The 20,336-nt window shown below is 38.0% G+C and overlaps 1 protein-coding gene across 4 annotated transcripts; it reads right to left on the reverse strand.

Moving 5' to 3' along the window:
* Window positions 1–214: 214 nt before the first annotated feature.
* Window positions 215–18,505, reverse strand: OVCH2 (ovochymase 2). Of its 4 annotated transcripts, XM_015863958.2 has the most exons (23): window positions 18,146–18,505; window positions 17,572–17,642; window positions 16,705–16,816; window positions 15,547–15,656; window positions 14,658–14,749; window positions 13,427–13,608; window positions 13,121–13,216; window positions 12,393–12,544; window positions 11,400–11,595; window positions 10,516–10,539; window positions 9,311–9,401; window positions 9,073–9,206; window positions 8,519–8,659; window positions 7,542–7,672; window positions 7,076–7,169; window positions 6,117–6,248; window positions 5,645–5,725; window positions 5,028–5,214; window positions 3,743–3,812; window positions 2,984–3,179; window positions 2,419–2,570; window positions 1,901–2,069; window positions 215–1,472 (listed from the first exon to the last, which is right to left on the reverse strand). In XM_015863958.2, exons 3-23 carry the CDS (start codon window positions 16,793–16,795, stop codon window positions 1,450–1,452), a joined length of 2,544 nt encoding a protein of 847 aa, XP_015719444.1. In that variant the 5' UTR covers window positions 16,796–16,816; window positions 17,572–17,642; window positions 18,146–18,505; the 3' UTR covers window positions 215–1,449. The 4 variants fall into 4 exon arrangements, 3 of the variants coding, with proteins under 3 accessions (XP_015719444.1, XP_015719446.1, XP_015719443.1); XM_015863960.2 differs by lacking the exon at window positions 18,146–18,505 and having other exon boundaries at window positions 13,427–13,599; window positions 17,572–18,061; XM_015863957.2 differs by lacking the exon at window positions 18,146–18,505 and having other exon boundaries at window positions 17,572–18,061.
* Between the last annotated feature and the right edge of the window lie 1,831 nt (window positions 18,506–20,336).

Below are 20,336 nucleotides of genomic sequence, written 5' to 3' on the forward strand. Positions count from 1 at the left end.
ATTTGGGCATTAAACAAATTGCTATTTACAAGCAGATGTGCTCACTTTGCAGCGTGTGAATTATACAGAGCGTCTTTGATTATACAGCTAGATTAATTGGGATATTTGTCAGTTACCGCATACTGCCAGAGGCTGCTGGCCTAAACCACCTTGTTTTTTTGAACACCTCTGTTTGAATAACAAGCAAGTTGTTAGAAAAGGAAGTTTTCTTATCCAGAAAAAAAGATGTTACTTTTTAATCAAAACAGCAACTTTGCTTCAATACAGAAGTTTGGAACAGAGCACAGCAACATCACACTATAAACATTTAGCAGGTCATTGAGGCTTCCTTTGGACTTCTGTCAATATTTCCATTGCTAACCAAGACTAATAGACCTAAAATAACATATTGGACATAACATATTTAAAACACTAAAAGCGGGACCACGGTTGATACAAGGGAAATCTTAGATCAAGCATGAGAAGCATCCTCACTGTGCCCCAGGTTACTGAAAAACTGTGGATCGTTGAGATGAGTATTTGCACCAAGCACAGCCCTTACTGTGTAGAATTCCCTACATTCATAACAAGTCATTCAAGGCCCAGGAAATGCCTTTCACTGGAATTCTTATCTAACAAGATGGGGAAATCTTGTACAGTCTTGTGCTTGCACACAAGCTAATACATGGGGCTTCACATCCGTGGGTGATTCCACTGGGTACAGTAGGCAGACTAGAAGGTTCTCATGCAAGTCATGCAGGCTCTCCCACTAGGCCTTCCTTACATCTCAAAAGCCCAAGCAGTGTTGAACACAGTTATGTCTACTCTGCATTTGGTGGCAGCTTTGCAAGTATCAAAATTCTTTTGGTGCAATTGCATGTAGAAAAATTGTTACACAAACAGGCTAATAATGTAGTCAAATCATTCTAATAATATATATGCAAATCAGGCTTGCAAGGACCATTATTTGTGCATATTAAGATAGTTTTTTCCAAGCAATTTGATTGATTTACATGACTAATCTACTAGACAGTGCTCTCTGGATCCTTAAAGATGTACTGCCACCACTGAGGCCCCCTCAGAGCCAGAGCTAACACTCTCATTGACCTTATGGAAAAATAACTGACTTCAGTTGTTTAACATACATTCTTATTTTGCATTGATTTTCTTTTTCTCCAGTGCTGCATTTGAGTTCATGCTTAACATATGGCATGTGGTAACCTATCCTTCTGTCTAGTACAGATTGACCATGTCAGAAACCTCCAAGTAACTTCTGTATATCCCAAGGACACACAGGTTAAGGTTGAAGTCTCAATTCAGGAAAACAAGCAGTAAATTAATCAAGGTAAGGATCAGCTACTCTATGATCTTTTCAGCAGTCACAAACTGATACGCTCTCACCACATTTTGCTTTTAGTGACATTTGGAAGTGTTCTACAGTGTAGTCCATCAGAACTGCTCTTCTGACAGTTACACCATGAAAATGGGCAGATCTACAAAAAGAAAAAAGCAAACAAAAAAAGCCAGGATAAAATTTGGAAAGATCATCAGAGGCTCCCACTTATCAAGGTGGACTCGCTGTTGTCACGTGTCATTTCATACCTCCTCACCTTTGCTAGCCTTAAGAAACCTGGCAGCAAAGCAGCAGTAATGAAAATCATAGAATGAGTTTCATAGAAAACCATTTGTCAGAAGGAGAAACATGAATAACAATACATAATACAGTAAATTTTCAGAAGTGACTACTGATTTAGATTCATCTGCTTCTGAGCATTCACCAGACATACTTTACACAACTTAGATTTCAGGGAGTGCTAGACACACCAAGTATAAAAATGGTATCCTCAAATTAAATAATGATAGCCTCTAAGTATTTAGCAATGGCCGAAAGATTCACTTGTTTGTTTGTTTCTATACATACCGCTACTGTTAATGCTCTGCTTGATCCAGTCCACAAAAACACCAACATTTGTGTATAGTCCTGGGTAGCTCTTTCTTCCGCAGCCCAAGCCCCAGCTAGTGATGCCATGAAGGGTGTAAAATCCTGAGCCATCTTCTGAAGGACAAACTAATGGGCCGCCAGAATCACCCTGCACAAGGGCAAAGGAACGTGATTATCATCTAAAAGCATTCTTTATGTTTTTAAAAGACAAGCCTGGCAACAACAGGTCTAAGCTGCCCACGTGTTTAGCCAGTGTGTCAAAATGCATAAAGCTATTTGCCATAATGTGATTTGGTACTGTGCTGCACTCTCCTGTCCTGCTTGCAGCTGAGGCAGTTAATAGAACAGCGGTGTTTGTTTCTTGCTGAAGGACAGCTGCAGGCTGGATGTGCCTGACCTACAGCCTGTTTGCAAGAAAACAGCTCATAGTGAGCTTTCAATATTCCTCCTTTGCAGAACCCATCTGGCTGTACCCCAGGCATCAGAAAGCCACTTACTGTGCACGAATCCTTGCCTTCTTCCAGAGGGAACCCAGCACAGATCATCCTCTGAGTCACTCTACTGGGAAGATTTATGTAATAGGTCTGACATGCTTCAAGCATCAAGATGGGAACTTCCAGCTGATGCAACTTTTTACTCTTTTCTCTATCTTGAAAGAAAAGACATCTTAGAAACCGGCAGAGGCAATAATTAATGATACAATGCCTGCCTCACCTGTTATCACAAAGAATAATAAATATCTCCTAGTCCCCTGCTTTTTTCTTCTAGCACAGCAGGACTGTGCTCCTCTATGCATCTCTAGATTTTATACAGTCTGCTTATTTTAAGGCTTCCAGAAAACAACTTGACTCTTCTCCTTTTCATATGGTCTAAATCTAAACTGATTGCTTTACTTCTACTCATTTCCATGCAAGATTATCTGAGCTCACGTAAGTGAAAGCTTTTTAACATATCAGTTCTCCAGGAATCAAAAGGATAGATAGAATTCATGTTGCAACACAGAATAAACCATTAAATACAACCACAGCCTGCTCAACCCTCAAAATGGCAAAGACTACATACCTTCTTCCTGTGCTCCCCATCCTGTGATAATGCATACACTGGAGGGCTGAACCACTTCTTCCTTTGCAGGGAGGCACACAGGATGCACGTAGTGGTTGAATTCTAAGGGTTCAGCCAGTTGCAGTAAAGCAATGTCAGAGTCCATAGTGGTCTTGTTAAAGCTTGGATGTATAATATACTGCTTCACTGATCTTTTCTAGGAGAGCAAGGACATTGACATTTGCTCAATGACTTGGGAATTTAAGCCTTTGGTTTTATAAATTTTCAGGATATTTGCAAGGTGCTTGAGAAGAAAGAAACATCTAGAAAGATGAAAGATGTTCAATAGCTGAAAGAAAGCAGCTATTGAAGTTACCAACTTCCTTACGTTAACATGTCGAGATTATGGCTCTCAGATATGAATTGGGGAACGTGCAAGAAACTCCATTCAGCAAGCGTAGGAAGAGGGTGGTTGTGGAAAAGCATTAGTCCGGTCTGAGTAAACTGGGAAAGTGTGCCCTTATTATTTCTATCTTTGTAATAGAGACAATACACTCTTCACTCAAGCCAAGGTTTAGATTTCGTTACTGATGAACACACAGGTCTGTGTTAATACAAGTTCTCTGGCAGTCACATAAAAACTGTTGTGCAAGTGCAGATTAAGACCAGCATTGAGGCTGGAAGATTGCTGCATCATAAGCAATCTGAGAAGTGCATTTACATTAAAAATAATTTTGCATAATTTATTTATATTTTATTATTAAGCTGAATTTAAAGTACCTGTTTGTATTCTTGCTCTGTAAGATCATGAATTCCTGTGACCACCATCCATAAGTCTCTGTATAGTTCCCTCAAAAAAAAGGGGGGAGGGGGGAATGGTTTAATACATTCTCAGGCTGTTACAACAACATTCCTTGAACACAAGACTCATAATCTCCCCCATCCAAAACAAATTTGAAAGCCCTGCATATTCCTGGGCCAACACTGCCTGAAGACCTCACTCCCATGAAAATCTACAGAAACCTCCCTGACTTCAGGGGAGCATGAGGCATTCTCATGATGAGGCCATGGCACCCCTCAAACAGTGAACTAAAAGAAAGATCAGGTTTATAAAGGCTAAGGCTGCCTGTCGCTGAACTCAAGGCCTCCACATCATGGTCTTCACCATTCCAGGGATGGTGCTGGTTTCTATCATAAAGGAAAAAATGGGTAACACGTAAAGCCCAATTAATCATGTCATCAAATGATATGAACAAATGCAACAGGAATATTTCATCCTCTCTTTTCTTAACCAAACTGTCTCACACATTGAAAGCCTGTCATAACTCCCTGATGAAATCACATTAAGCCACATAGACAAATTCTGGTGTGATTGCAACATGCAATAGAGAAATCCTCCATACTATGGCTCTTAAAGCCACACTTTCAACACAGTACAATAATGCTCCTGATATAAAACTTTGCAAACTGATATTTAGAAACTTAAAAGCCAAAGTCTAAATTTCAAGCCAGCTTTACCACTTCAAGGTCCAACAAAAATATACAGATCTGAGCATATTTGGCACTGGGGACTTTGGAAATTTTATCCTCATTTTCAGTAACTGCAACTTATTTAGAAAATTGAATCAGAATACCGAATTATCATCAGTCTTGGGAGGATTTAAAAATGACTTAAGACCCAAGGTATATGAACTTTAAATTAACGTATTTATGATTCATTTGAAACTGGAAAACAGTGAGTTCAGCCTACAAGCAGAATGATCAATTTGCATTTTAGAAAATATTTTCAAGAATCTAAATGTCACACAGAGTACCTTCTTGGCTTCTGTCCATAAAGACAGGAAAACATCTATGTGATCTGAAATAACAGACCAATAGCTTCCTAATAAGGAAATAGCATCAACTCCAGGCACAAAAGCCTCCATGTCCTCCTAAAATCTAGAGGAAATAATGATCTGTAAAATGACCCACATAGAAGTTATCCAAGAAGCATCCTAACATATATTCTGTAAACTGATCCCATCATTCCCAAACATTCCCAGAAGAATCAACCAAGTGTACTTACTTAGAATTAAAGCAGTGAGCAGCTGTGACAACCCATTCTTTGGCAATAACTGCTCCTCCACAGATATGCTGATCTGAAATTTGTATGCTGACCTGCCAAGGCCATGAGTGTGGTACAGCCTCTTCACCTCCAATTATCCTACTGAAGATGAACCTCGGCTGATTTGACGGCATTCCACAAACATCATCTGAAAAAGAAAGGATTAATGTCTCAAGAACTTTTTAGAGGTTAAGATGGGTAAGGCAAGGAACAGCTCATTTAAGAGCCACCCCACAATTTCCAGGTTTCCCAGAGCCACATCCAGCCTGGCCTTGAATGCCTCCAGGGATGGGGCATCCACAGCCTCCTTGGGTAACCTGCTCCAGTGCATCAACACCCTCTGTGTGAAAAACTTCCTCCTAATATCTAACCTAAACCTCCCCTATCTCAGTTTAAAACCATTCCCCTTGTCCTGTCAATAAAATCTTAAAAAAAAATTTAAAAAATTTTTTAAAAAATAAAAACCTCGGGACAATGCAGACAGCAGCCCCGAAACATCTGGAGAAAACAATATTTAAGTTGTAGTCCTAGAGGTACTCAACATTCCCATGAAGAAATAAGAATTCAGGTTGACTAACCTGTTGTAACCTGTATTTCTTCTTCAGTCATATTCGTGTTTTCAAATACTTCTTCATTAGCAGAATCCAAAGTATCTAAATCTAGCAAATGAAAACAGCAAATGTGTTAGCAGGCTGTCCTGAATAATATTTTTTAACTACAAAATCATGTTTATTTCCTCTATAATCATTTCTGTGGAAGGAATAGATTTGTACCCAAGGGATCTATGTTATTACATCTTCACATGGTAGTAAAGAACCATTTAAAATGTACCAAAACACATTTATACAAAACATAAACCTTGGGGAGTTCCATTGTTTTTCTTTACCCACTCAACAGGTCTTCTGTTTGATCCCTCAAAAGGTTCACAATGAAGATTTTTTCACTGAAGCAGTCCATTAGGTGAGAATCTCATAGAGCAGAATCATTCTGAATATCACTATTCACTGCTGCCCTAGTGCGGCAGTCTCCCAAGCTACAGAATTATTTTACCTGTAACGTGAACAAAAGTGATTGTAGCTCTGAATCCTTCAAAGGTCTCTGTTTCATCGGAGTGAAAGACAACCAGCATCATAGAAGAGGAGCTTAGAACAGGAGCTGGTAGGACAAATCCACATGATTTAGCTAAAAATGAGAAAGCAAAGGTTCACAGCAGATTAAAATGTAGTTTTTCATATTTACCTTTTTTAACAGTGCATAGTATACATTCTGTGCATTCCAGTTGTTACACGAGAGGGTAAAACAAAACCAAAACTATACACAAGAGAGGATCAGATAAGCCAACATAGGCTGAATAAGTGTTCTACTATTTCTGTCAGTTTGTTCAGTAATTATCTCATTAGAACAAGGAGACTCTTGGCATTATTTCACAAGATATTACGGCAGCACTCATAACCATAGGTTGCCATTGCATGTAGATAAAATTGGAAACTTGGGTTTCCTTTGCAGCACTGAAACACTAATATCTGCCAGTGCTAACTTCAGTATCAGTATCAGATTTGACTGGGACAGGTCTTTCCTTCTTTTGATGTAAACCAAAGAAATCTCCAGCTAGGCATTAAGTATTGTGTGAACACTCGGCTTGAGTGAAAAATTGGATACCGAAAGGGAGAACTCTTGGGTGCTTTCTGTTCTGCCTGGCATCATTACTATAAAAAAAAATAAATGCCTTATGCCTCCCACCTCTATTTTTAATTTATTTATTTTAATAGACATGAATTCAGATTGCATTCCATATAGAATTTAAATATGCACAACTGTTGTTAGATGACTTTTTGTCTCCATAAGAGGAACAGAACCAACACAAGCAAGTACTTCCAAGGTACTGAAAGTAGTACCTACAGCAACACCTGAGACTATGGAGGTAAATTTCAGTTTACACCATAAAAGAAGGCTACTGAAAGTCATAGAAGTAATAGGCCCCCAATGTATGCCAAAATTAAAAGCCAAACCAATTTCCTCCTCTTTTCCCACATCTTCATACACAGTAACAGCATCGTAAGTGCAATCTTCACTCTCTTCTACTTCAAAAGACTGGTATGTAAGCTTTAAAAAAACAAAGAAAGAAAGAAAAAGAAGAAAAAAGTGAACCCTGTTGAATTCACAAATCAAAATTCAAAGCTCTAAACAAGTTCTTTAATTTTCTCAAGGATTCTCTTAGTCTGATCTCACATAACATTAAATTTGCTAGAAGAAAGCATCATAATAAAATTTAAACCAGGAAATCCTATTTTACTATAACCCAAAGGAAAATTCAAAACCTATCTGCCTTTTAGGACAGAAAGGGATTTCTCTCCACTGTCCAACAGCATTATTCAAGCTTACGTTGCTAGATCTTGCTCGTCTTTAGCCGCACATTTTCTTGCCAACTAAACGATGTCCACTTTCATTCCACAAACACAAAGGCACACACTATACCTTGATTACATGGTCCTGTGGTGCACAAATAATCCATTGACAGTCTGCCAGATTGCTGTAGTGCTCTGGATAGTGCATACTTTGCAACACTCCTTCTTCAAAAAGGACAGCTAAGGACTCACAGCCAGAATCTAGAAATCCAGAGTAAAACAAAAAAAGAAGCACCTGTTAAAACCATTCACACACACAAAAGGAAAAAAAGAAATCCAGAAAAACTCTTGTGATGCTTTTGCAGAAATAGGAAAAAAGCAGCAAGCCAAATCCTTCTGCAAGAGAATCACAACAAAATTTGTTCATCTGTTCCTGGGTAGAAGAGACATTCAGTCATGACAACAGCATGTCCCTATGATACAAGCAGCGTACTGCAGAGTGAGATGCTTGTGTGGGAGCGATAGAAGCCCAGGACAAAGGCATGTCAGGAGAACATTTGCCAATTTTGTTTGGAAATGAAAGTGGAGATAGAGAACACAATCAGTAGATAAGACTTTCATGCAATGCAGTGGCAAATTCACCCCCCTCCCTCTCCCCTCTTCCCCTCCCCCCAGAGAGGACTCCTCCCTGTCCTTACAGATCACAAAGGAATGAAACTGGTTGAAAAAGCTGCAGAAACAAAAGGTGTCTGTTTTCCTAAGTATTGCCCAGACTCATGAGATGGTTCTTGGAACTGCCCCCTAGTGATGATAAACTACTCTGCACAGCAAATTGAAAGTTGCCTTGACTGGAAATTTGGCTTGTGTGATTGATTTTATTAATTTTTAAATCTTTCTATAAGTAGAGAAGGAAATTAAATCCTTCTAGAGGATTTAGGATAGAGGCAAAGTAACAGGAGGTTTTTTTTTTCTAAACAGTATCTGTCTTCTCTCTTCCTGGCATCTCAGTTCTTCCACAGCGCTACACACCAGCCAAAGCACACTTACCTTGTTCATTATGCTGTCCACTTAGGCAAAAACACAGAAGCTTTTTCTGAGTTGACTTACCAGGAAGAATACCTGGCGTAAGAGCTTTGTAAGTCATAGAAAAACCAGTTCCATAATCCTTGCTGTCAGAAACAAATTTCAGCCTTATACTGTTGGACCCAATCAAAACAGGTAATGGAAGATCTCCTCCGCAGAATTTCCCTAAAACAACATTTCAGAGGTTAATCACTGTTTAAAGCCTTCGGTCATTTGAGAAAACTCTGCTGTACAGTTTTTAGCACTTGCTTATAAAAATTTATAGCTGAAAAAGAAATTGTCTGTCTATTCCTCCCTATTATCTATTAATCTGTTAGCTCAGATAAAAGATGCGCATTTAAAATCCTTGACATCAGCAGTTCAGTTGCTGACATGGTTACCCCCCAACAGGCATTTTTCCATTCTTTTCCCCCTTCCAATCTCTCATCTTCCAGCTTAGACCACATCACAGTGAATTCTATCATGAAAACGTGAGTAAAGCATCATCAACTGACATGTTGTCTCTGTGTTCAATTGCTGTTAAGACTGAAAGGATACACACAGACATTATTTTACAAAACAAAAGGACAGCAACTCACCAACAAGTCTGTTGTCTTTTGAATAGACTGATAAAGAATCATAGTCACAAAACGTTTCCGGCTCTATATCAAAGTGGGAAAAATGAAGCAATATAGAATTCCCTTCAGGTACAAACAGAGTCCATACACACAATCTGTAATGATAAATTTGTTCTCATTCACAAAACTGCAAAATAAAACAACAACAACACAGGTACCAGAAGGAGATTGTGGGGACGTCTGTGTTTCGTGTACTCACTGATGGTTCTGATAGAACTGCTCCGATCTTCCAGGAAAATTTAGTTCTCCTTCACTGCCTGGGAGTTTGCCATTCTGAACACTACAAAATGCTGCGTTGTAGAGTTAGAACAAGAAGAATCAGTTTTGACACATAAACAATCCTCTGTTACACCAAACATCTACAGGATATTGTGAGACTTAAGACGGCTCATCTGTACCTTGTTTCTGATGGCAGAATGATGTCTTCCCTCTCTTCTACTTGAAATTGCAGCAGGTCACTTTTAAAGCACATAATTAGGAGGGAAAAAAAGCAAGCTCTGCCAGCACCCTATCAAATTTTAGTGTAAAAACAGCGGTACTTGCTTTTCACCTTAAAGAAAGTATTTGTCAAATGATGATTTTGGTATCAGGATTTTTCAGAGAAGAGAAAGGCATACCTCAGGACATAAGCATTTATTGCTGCCCATTTGCAATAAAATTCTTAGCTGTTTTGCAGCAGCATACTTTTGCAACAGTACAACATAGGACTGGAAGAAGCAGAAGTGTTTTTCTCCAGATAACTACTGCTAGAAACTACAAGTATGTGTAAAAATGCCTTCTTTTTGCCTTTCCTTCTGTTGCCAAGGTAAGCCAGCAAGATGTTTATCAAAAACAAAGTACCCATACACACGGAGTCCAAATATAACCTCAACTGTAAAATAAATGATATTCAGGAATAGGATGAAAACAATCGGGCTTCTTTGTTTTTACATTCCATTCACAGAAACAGACACCAGTAAGTATATAATAAGTAGACAGATTCATCACAGATGAGCAGAAACTATGATCAATTTACCTGATATTTTCTGTGTAGAATCTGTACTTTCACACACAGAACCAACATCATTAATTAGATTCCATGCAATGCTTGAGGTTCTGTTCTACATTTTTTTCCATTAATTCTGTTTGCATTTAAATAAATTAACGCCTTATACACATCTGTCTTAAGGGAAATTCCTTTTTGAAGTCACCTGTGCATATGAACTATCTTACATAAGAAAATTGTTTACTGAGTAGAAAAGAACCCTGCGTATTTAAAGCATGCATTTTAAAGTGTGTTAACAAGTCATTCTATAAATATTCTTTTATAAATATTCTTTTTCTTCACAGATCACATCTGAGATTATTTGAGAAAGCTGTTTAGACTCTAAAGCAGATACAGCATGCTGAAAAAGTACTACTCACGTGTGGAACTCTTCATTTTCAGGTCTAATAAAGAAGCGATAGGGAGTGAAAAAAGAAAGTGTTATTACAGTTACATATTCACAATGTAGGCTTTATTTTTAACAGTGTAGGTTTTATACTTATATTTAGTAGGGTTTATACAGCTAGCACTGATGCAGGTTTGAATTCCTGAGGACACAGTGCCTACAATAAACTATGATTGGAATCAAAACTACATGTTTAGGCAAAGCTGACTTCAGAATAACCAACTCTAGAGAAGATACATCTAGAATTAATAATGCATTGATAGACCTCTCAGTCTGAACAGCATTCTTTCTGTACATACCCACTGAATAAATGCTACACATCTCAAGACAGGGTAGCAGAATCCAGCTACCACCTTATTACCAGGGACACCGAGATGCTAAGCCTGACTGCAGTAACAGTCAAGATTCTTCACACCAGTGCAGTGGTGTAAAAAAGCAGGCAGTGAAACCCAGCATAATGCAGCTGAGAACTGCAGGCCTGCTTCATTTACCAAATTGCTTTTGCTGTTCATTGGAGCCAATAATCTTTAGTTACTATAATAATTTTGGTTAATTTTTTTTCTCCTGAAAACTCAGTGATCCATTACTGTACATTCATATAGAAAAGACATCGCTCTTCTCTCTTATTTTTCTTTAACTGAAAACATACCTTTCAGAAGCTAAACCCTATTGATTTTTCTTGGACATTACAAAGGTCCCTTATTTTTATTTTTATTTTTTCTAATCATCAGTTGAAGGAAGTTTCTAGTGAGAGAAATATTAGTACTATATCTTGATAAAGATAAAATTAAATGAAATATGATGATGAGATAGAAAAGTGAAAGAGGTGAGAGAGAACTTTTCGTAAAGACTTAATACCAGCACTCATATTTTCTTGAATCCAGGAAAGCACTGCACTGAGGTCTGTGAATAATCCAGGAGACCCTCTTTCATCATGTTTCTTCATCGCATTACCCCTCCAGCCACGAGCACATCCCATCCCCCAGGAAATCACACCAGCAAGAATCCAGGCACCGTGCTTACGTCGGCACAAGAGAGGACCCCCAGAGTCTCCCTGTAAGAACCCAAAACTCACAGGTTACATAAGTGCGCATGTACCACTGAGCAGGCTTTGAAGTGTTTATTGAGTTGTCTTTTGTAGTGTAGTGACAAACCTGCCTCATGGGGAGCAGTCATTTGGAAAAAAATGAAAAAAGAAAAAAAAAAAAAAGAAAAAAGAAAAAAAAATTGAGCTGTTACTGCATTGTTATTTTGAATACTCAGAATTCAAAAGATGAATGGCAGAACATGGGAAGCATAAGAAGCATATACAGTCTGCANAAAAAAAAAAAAAACAACATTAAAAGAAAAAAAAAAAAGACTTTCTCTTTAATTGTTTTTTAGTTAGGATTGCAGTGACAGGAGAGATGAATTCATTCACTTAGGTGCTGTGTTTCAGCATGACAAAAAGGAGAAGGAGGCTGTTTGTTTGTTTTGCCACTTCACAATTTTCCCAAGAAAAGGAACCACCATTTATTTTCTTGTTCTCCAAGGCAGTATTTTCTAACTTCCTCCATACCACGCTAGGAACATTTGTTAATAAGTGTTTATCAAATGCTTTCAAGTTAAAGAGCCCTAAACATCACAGCACTGGGATACATTGTGAAGTTGCTATCAGGAACTTGTCATGCAATTCACACAATAATTCATAAAGATTTGTGGAATTAAATGCATTCTCCCATACAGACTTTTTTAAAGAATACACACATCAAAATAGAATACAAAAATTACAGTATATTTATTCACTTGAGCACTTTGAAACTTGAGCTTCTGAGAAACACTTCAAGTGCAAAGGCCCTGCATTCAACTGACCTGACAGGCATCTTTTCCTCCATCTGGAAACCCAGCACACAGTACAGTGTCACCTTGGATGGGCTTCTTTAAAGTTGACAATGCTCTTGAACATTCCATACTATTTAGAATTGGTAGATTGACTTCATATAAAACCGGAGGAAGCAGTCCATCTGAAACAAAACAAAGCTGTTCAAAATGAAATGCTGAGTGGTGAACTTTCAATGACACTGCTGCTACACAAACAAAAACATGCTGAAAACTTGCTCCGTGTCTTTCTATGGCTATGAACATGTTTTGATTAACATACAGTTTTGTATATATAAGCAATTTTACTTGAATAAATTTCAAAGCATCTCCTACATAATTTACAGGTCCATATATTTTGGTGATCATTTTGAAATCATTCTCAGGTAGATGAAGCTATCAGAGATTCCATTTTTAGACTGCAATCTTATTCTCAGTTGGCAGTAACTTCCAGTCTGCCTGCAACTTATGCAGTCAAGCTCTTAGCTTCAGAAATAACCACTGCATATTGGAACAGATAGAATTCTCAAAAAAGTATCTAAAATTGAGTAAGAAAATCTGATAAGAAAACATTCACTGATCTGAAGGCATTTGCTTTCTATGCAGATATGGGTTTGCTAGACAGTTCATTGCCCATTTTAAGAATAGAAAGAACACAGGAATGAAGGACTGACAAAAACACTGTGGAACCAGAATGTCAAACAACGGTTCCAGTAACTTACTCTCTCTTAGACGGCCCCAGCCACAAGCAGTGCAGATATATCCTGCTTCAAATTTTTCACCCGGATTGGGAAGACATGCTGGCAAAACTGATGAGCCTGCCATACACAAAATTTCTTGATAGCTATTTCAAAGAGCATCATCATAAAACAAACAAACAAAAGCAAGAAAAATCGTGTGTTTTCTCTCTCACTTCTTTAAAAGTAAAAAGAAATTATTTTTATGGCATCTAAAAAATTCATCTAACGTTTGATAATTTATCTGTGCTGCTGCTTCTCTATTTTAGCCATAAATAACTACGGTCTTACTGAAGTTGAAGGTTCCATCCAGCTTAAGAAGGGCTATGTCATAGTTCATCGGCCTTCGGGGGTCAAAGTTTGGATGTTTAATGATATATTTAACAGGGAGTGTCTGCTCTCCATTCTCCCTGATTCTTAAGTCGTATTCTCCTGCAGTGACACTCAAATACCTGAGTAGGCTCCTGTAAGAACTGCAAAATAAAAATTCAACTACAGAATCTTCAGAATGAAAGGGAAAATGTAGTCGTTTGTAAACAGAAGAATTTCAGTAATGATATATAACACCTTTCATCTTCAGATTTTACAGTATAATATGTACAGTCAACAAGAGTTGAATCATCCCTTGCTACACTCCTATCTGTATGTAAGTGGTCTGCTAAAGAATGAGCTCCTATTATTGTGTATACAGTTGTTTGCTCCAGCCCTCTGATCATCTTAATGGCCTCCTCTGGACCCACTCCAAGAGCTCCATGTCCTTTCTGTGCTGGGGGCCCCAGGCCTGGACACAGTACTGCAGATGGGGCCTCACAAGAGCTGACATGCAGCAAGGAAGCAAACAAAAACAAAACAAAACCAACAAGCCACCATGACAAATTTGCTATTCTGCTTCAAATTTATTCATCAGCCTGATGACTTACTTTCTATCAGGAGGCTTTACGCTAATTCAGTTACTGCCTGTTTTTCTGTAGGTAATACAAACTTCAGTTTTTGGCTAGTATAACCAAGATGAGATCACAAAGCATGTCCAATACAGATTGAAATTATAATTCCATATGATTCATTAGTACAAAGTATTAGCTACATGATCATTATAATCTCTGTGAAGGCACAACCAAAACCTTGCCTGCTTTATTTTTTGGAGCATAGGCTGAATTATCAGCATGCAAGAGATCAGTTTTATGTCAATTGACCACTTAATTGTATATATGCTGCCAGCTGCTACCTCTAAAAAGAATACTGTAATCACCTGACAATTATAACTTGGCTATAGTGATACTATATTTCTACCTACAAGTTCAAAATCAGCCTCTGTCTGGCTTGAAATGCTATCTACTCTTATTTTTTGAATGTTCAAGTGTTTTGTCTTTTCCCTCTTTCTGATAAAGCACGGAAAATACCGGTTACAAATGAAAGAGCAGCATCCGTGAGTAATCTCCAGAAAAAGATGCTACGTTACACATGCTTTTACAATCAATGTTTTTCTGCACCTGCAGCTGGTCCTGAAAGATCACATCCATACCTGTCTGAGACACAGTGAGCTGCCGTGACCACCCACTGAGCAGAAACAATGGTGCCTCCACAGAAATGCTTTTCTCTTCGTTTCAAGGAAACCTGTTTCACATAAAGACAACATGTTACACACACGAGATCTTTGTATCTGCCCTGACTGCACTTGAGGGAAAAATGACAGAGTTATGTATGCTGGTGTTCTTTAAAGATTCACATAGCTAAGGTTCGTGCAGTATTTCAGTCAACAGATTTTCATGGCATTCTTATGTTCCTTGAGCATAAGTGATCCTAAACTTTGCTGTTCCCCTTGGTTGTGACTTCATACCTGGATAAAAGCAACATACATATAATAAATACCAATTCACTGAATTGAATTCATTGAATTAATTGAATGAATTAAGATTGTGCAAAGGTTACTCGTAAGTAGAGAATTTTTCCTTTGAAGGTCACTGGGCAAACCAGAGCATGAGAGAGTCTTTGACATCTATACCACAGTCTTTGTCCAGTTCATTATAAAGCTTAAAACACCAAGCACCCCAGGGCATCCCTTCTTCCAAACTGCAAGGCTGTGATCCTAGACAGTGGTTGGGGTGCTGAGGTGTTCTTCAGTTTCTGAGCAGTTTCACCTGTGCCTCTTTACACAGACTAATCTAAACACACTCTTTTCAGAACTAATGATAAAATAACAAACATTAAGCAAAGGTTTATCTTAGAGCATAACAGATTTATACCTTCTCTGTCTCCTCCCCAAGTTTCATAAAAACTTGAGCAGAGCTTAAAGGTGCATTCTAAGTGCAAATAAGTATGAAGCATAATGGTTTTCTTCTTTTCTCATCTATGTAAAAACAAAGAAAGACAGACTTTGTTCTGATGATAAAACCATATTTGCTTGAGCAAACCTGCCATGGATGTGAGCCTTGTTTCACCTGGTTCCCCCCAACAATCCGGGTGAAAAGGTTAAAGTAACTCCATGGTTTTGTCTCATGAACTTTCTGCCCGCACTTTGGATCTGAGGGGTAAAAACAGGAAGAAGAAGGAATGATTTAATCTAGATTTAATTTTTCCCACTTTTGAGTAAAATATATTGGAAGGCACAGCCTGAAACATAGGTCAGAAGCAGTGCCTCTACCAGGGCAAGAAGAACACTTTACAATGAGCTGCCCAGACTAAATTTACACTGGGATAGTCACTGCACTGCCATGTGCAAATACAAAATGAGGAAAGAAAAAGGACCCTCAATCAACATTTTTGTAAAGAGATTTAGCTTCTACCCCCAGAAATTTGATCCTGGGCATAAAAATGGAGAAAAAAATAAAATCATCATGGGTTGGATCAGAAATTTCTATGTAAGCTGCATCAGTTTTGTCTGTTTGGCACTGAAATGAAGCAAGAGAATACTGCTGGACAGAAAGCTACATGTTGGACTGCTGAAACGAGCAGCTTATTAGAATGCTTTAGATACCACATATGTTTTGACAGCTTTGCAGAACTTAGGAAATCAAGCTGCAAATCTAAAATGGAAGCATAAAAACAGTCAACCCTTTCTTTGCTAGTTTGCAATAGATCAGTAGTTCTTCACAAAGGAAAGGAAACAATTGCAACCAATAACTGTGCCAAAAATAAGTATATTCGGGATCTTGAGATCTAAGACAAAGTAAGAGAAGACTCACATTTTGTTTGGAGCCCACAGGTAACTTGCTAAGTTAGGACCTTCATTAATCTGTTGCAAATTTGAGAGTACTTAATTTAGTTCTTTACAATTAATACTTACTTTACTGATTCTGAATCAAGAAATCAGTCAGAAGTTGCTTGAAAATTACTCATTAAAAGCAAACACTATGTCACAGACTTGGAATGGAACAAAACCAAAGAATTAAAACCAGACAAGTTATTCTAATGCTACCTTGTACCTCATCTACCAGCACTCAGGATCAAAATCCCAGTGGGTGAAACTAGTGCAGCTTCTTTATTTCAGCAGTCACCGCTGTCACTGCCTATGAACAAAACCTTTAGCATGCAGAAAGTAGTTAGAGCTAGATATGAAATTATGATCCTACCTTTCTGAAGAATGTATGGTACAGCACGGAGCTCCATAATACAAACAACCCCTATCAGGAGTAACAGCAGCGTACTGGAAGTAATGCACATCTTGGGGTGCTAAGTGACAGTCTGAAAACAAGGAGAGTCTTTATAGCAAAAAGGAAGCCCAATTACTGCACCACGGGAGAGCATCAACTAATTGAAGTTACTCATTAATCCAGCCATAAAGCACTTAAAGAGTAAGTTTTTCAAATGTAACAGAGCATGATTCTTTAATAAGACTTCACTCATTGCAGAAGTCTTTGCTGTAAAATACCATCTGAAATTCACCCCACCCCAGCCCCCAAACTAGTTTTTGTTTGGTTTTATTTCAAGCAAAGTTGACAGAACCAGAAGCAGACACCGCATGCTCTGCTAGCAACTCTTAACCAGGCTGATCAAAACACAGATGCAGAACACACTTGAACAAAGTATCAGTTGATGTTTGCCCCAACAATTTCTACAGCTCCTGAAGACAATAATTTATATTTCCTGAATACTTTATATTTAGATCAACAAGAGATTGTAATTTTCTTGAGAGCATGCTCAGTGCTGTATGAGACAAAAGATAGCTCTCTGCATCACAGCATGGCTCTTTTTTCTTCAGGGAAGCGGTGTTTCTCTCTCCTTTTTAAAAAGCAATTAAGGAGGACTGGGCTCAGCTTTTAAAAAGTATTTCAGTGTTCCTACAGTCGGCGGCAGCAGTTCCAAGTCACTTGAATGGCTAAGTTGCATTTTAATAAACAAATAAAATGCAAGTCTCCTAGCAGGCTGAATCCTAAATGAAGAACAAACTAGCAGCTACATCAAGAGATTTCTAAAAAACAAACCATAAGGTAACTTACCTTGTGAATTCGCCACTTAGAAGTTTTGTCTCATCGGTTTTAGAGCAGGATAACAGAAACCAACTTCTACCCTGAAAATGCAAATTCATAAGAAGCAACTGAATACAAACCCTGCCATAGAAAACGTTGCTGTGACTTCTGTTATAAATGTGCAGAACTTCTTAAGACTGAAGTTTTCCTACTGTTCCTGCAGAGACATTTAATTCTGCAACTTCTGAAACCTGCATCACCAACATCATTTCAGACAGACAAGATCAGCAGTCATCACATAAACTCTGAAAGCTGCTTTCCTTCATTAATTCCTTTGTGTTTTGCAGGGACAAAACAAAAGACTCAAATCCACAATATCAGTTCTGTATACTGCATAGATCTCTGATTACCCACCACAGTGACACCCCTTGGAATGATGTCATCCAACAGGACAATGTGAAATAAAAGAAGATAAAATCTCAGCGAAGAAGCTGTGCAAACAACACCTGTCAGATTATTGGTAAGAAATGCAAACATCTGGTCCACTGTCAAACGCAGAAGCAATCATCTCATTTCAAATTTATGGCAGAGAGGCAACACTTACTGTGCAGCAGCCCACGAGATCAGGAAGAAGCAGCACAGAATGGCATGTTCTGTACAACCTGTCTCTTGCCTGGGATGACAAAACAGGAATACAGGGTTTCTTGTTTAACTATTCATTGTTCTTCTCATTTTATTCCTTTTAATCTTTCTCCCTCTGAAGATATCTTCATACAGTATGCAAAGAGGCAACACTGAGTTACCTATTTCTCTCACTAGCTTGCTTCTGTTGCTCCTAAAAGTCACAGCTTTGGCAGGCATCACTGCCAGCATCACTCCTGAAACAAAGGCAAAGGTCAAATCTTACGACAATCCCCATCCACCCACCAGCTCCGAATCCCAGTGTAGAGCTGGCCTCATCCTGTTAGCATCCCGTATCTTTGCACACAGATTTTTTCCAGAAATAATTCCCCCTATTTATTGCTATGGGCATTACAACACAGCAACAATAACACTATTTGGTAGAGCAAATTTATCTACAAAACACTATTTTTCTCTACAAACACTGAGTAAGTGTTGATAAATGCCAATAGGGGACATTTTTTTTCTGCACAGAGGAATTTAGTTCTACACCTTTGCTTCATCCACACTTCCATGTCAGATGCCATTTTGTCATTGTCCCTCTGCTACCATCTGTCACACAGCAACATGTAACACAATACTAGTGCAATAGTTCAACCTCTACTGCCATACCACCAGCATTCCGCCTCTAATATCATGGGCCAACACAGTAAAATAGGAAGCATTACTTTCAGAGGAGCCCTCGTAACTGAACAACTTAAGGATCCCTTTGCCCTTTCAGTTAAGGTTATTGGAACACTGACACGACCAGACTGAATAATGTGCTTCTAAAGTTCACTGATCTTACAAACTTGCTACAAGGCCACTGCTAGAAAACTAGAAAACCTGCTTAATTAAAAAATTAATAATTTTGTATCTTGAAAAAACATAACTGATGAAATATTATGCTTCTCAAATGCTTTCATAAAATTCATTTAAGAATCCAGTAGTTCCTGGGAAGCAGAAATCCAACGAAAGTAAATTTAGTTGTAATTTAGTTTTAATAGTGATTAAATGTATTTAAGTTTTGATAGTTTTATATTAATTTCCATTCTCAAACAAATTTATTTTACACCAGTTTAGATCTACTGTAGTCCAATTACCTGATACAAGTTACATCTCATTCTGATTTAACAAGAAAATCCAACTTAACTCTCATAATCCCATTACTGCCTGGCATTTCTGTAAAACAACAGGCATTTAACATGCATACAAAAGACCCTGTAAAAAATAATTTAAAAAAAAAAAAAGATCAATTTTACTATAATTACAAACCAACAAATAGCACATAAGCACACACACATTGAGAGTGATTACGTTTGCTTGTTTCAGATTAAGCCTTCATCTTATTTCACAAACCAATGTATGGGAAAGCTGAAGACATTCCCTCCTTGACATCCTCTATTCCCAGAATTAAACCATTAAATAATTCAGGCACTGACAAACATATTTCCCTCTCTACAAGTACAGCCTCATCTCAGGAGTACCACGCCATTCTGTCTCATTACACTTTCAGTTTCTGTGGTTGGGATTCGTGTACTTTTCAACTAGCAAAACTCATTTGATAAATTAATTTGACCTCTTACTTAATACAAACAACAACCTCATCTCAACATTCCCACATCAATCATGGAGCTTCTAGCCAGGCTATTTTTTTATGGTTTACGATTACAGCAAGGCTTGGCAAACATTGTTAAAAGCAACAGCAAACTAAAATCTTGCTCCAAAATGCTCACAATGCTATTGAATAATTTTCCAGAACCCATGGTTTTTCAGTTGTTAGGACATGTTTGGGAAGCCAAATTTTGGCTGAAAATTAAGGAAATTAATACTTCAAAAATGGCCAGAGACAAAAGTTTCATCTAAGATTATTCTGAATTTAGTGGATGCCAATTTATTAATAAAAACAGTGCTAATAATTGATTGCTGCTATAACAATGACAAGCAGTAACTGCTGAAAAAGCAAAGCAAATACTTCAAAAGTGATCCAAATTTAAGATGTCTTCCAAACTCCTGGTAGGTCCATGGCTGCTTTACACTAAAACAAGTGTAGGTTGCTACCAAAAGTAGCTGCACCAGTCTCCAATGAAAGCATTTGCTGCTGCTCTTGCATTTGTGCTAGTCCCAGATCTGGT

Source organism: Coturnix japonica, chromosome 5 (genome assembly GCF_001577835.2).
Source record: "Coturnix japonica isolate 7356 chromosome 5, Coturnix japonica 2.1, whole genome shotgun sequence".
In the NCBI taxonomy this organism is placed as follows: Eukaryota; Metazoa; Chordata; class Aves; order Galliformes; family Phasianidae; genus Coturnix; species Coturnix japonica.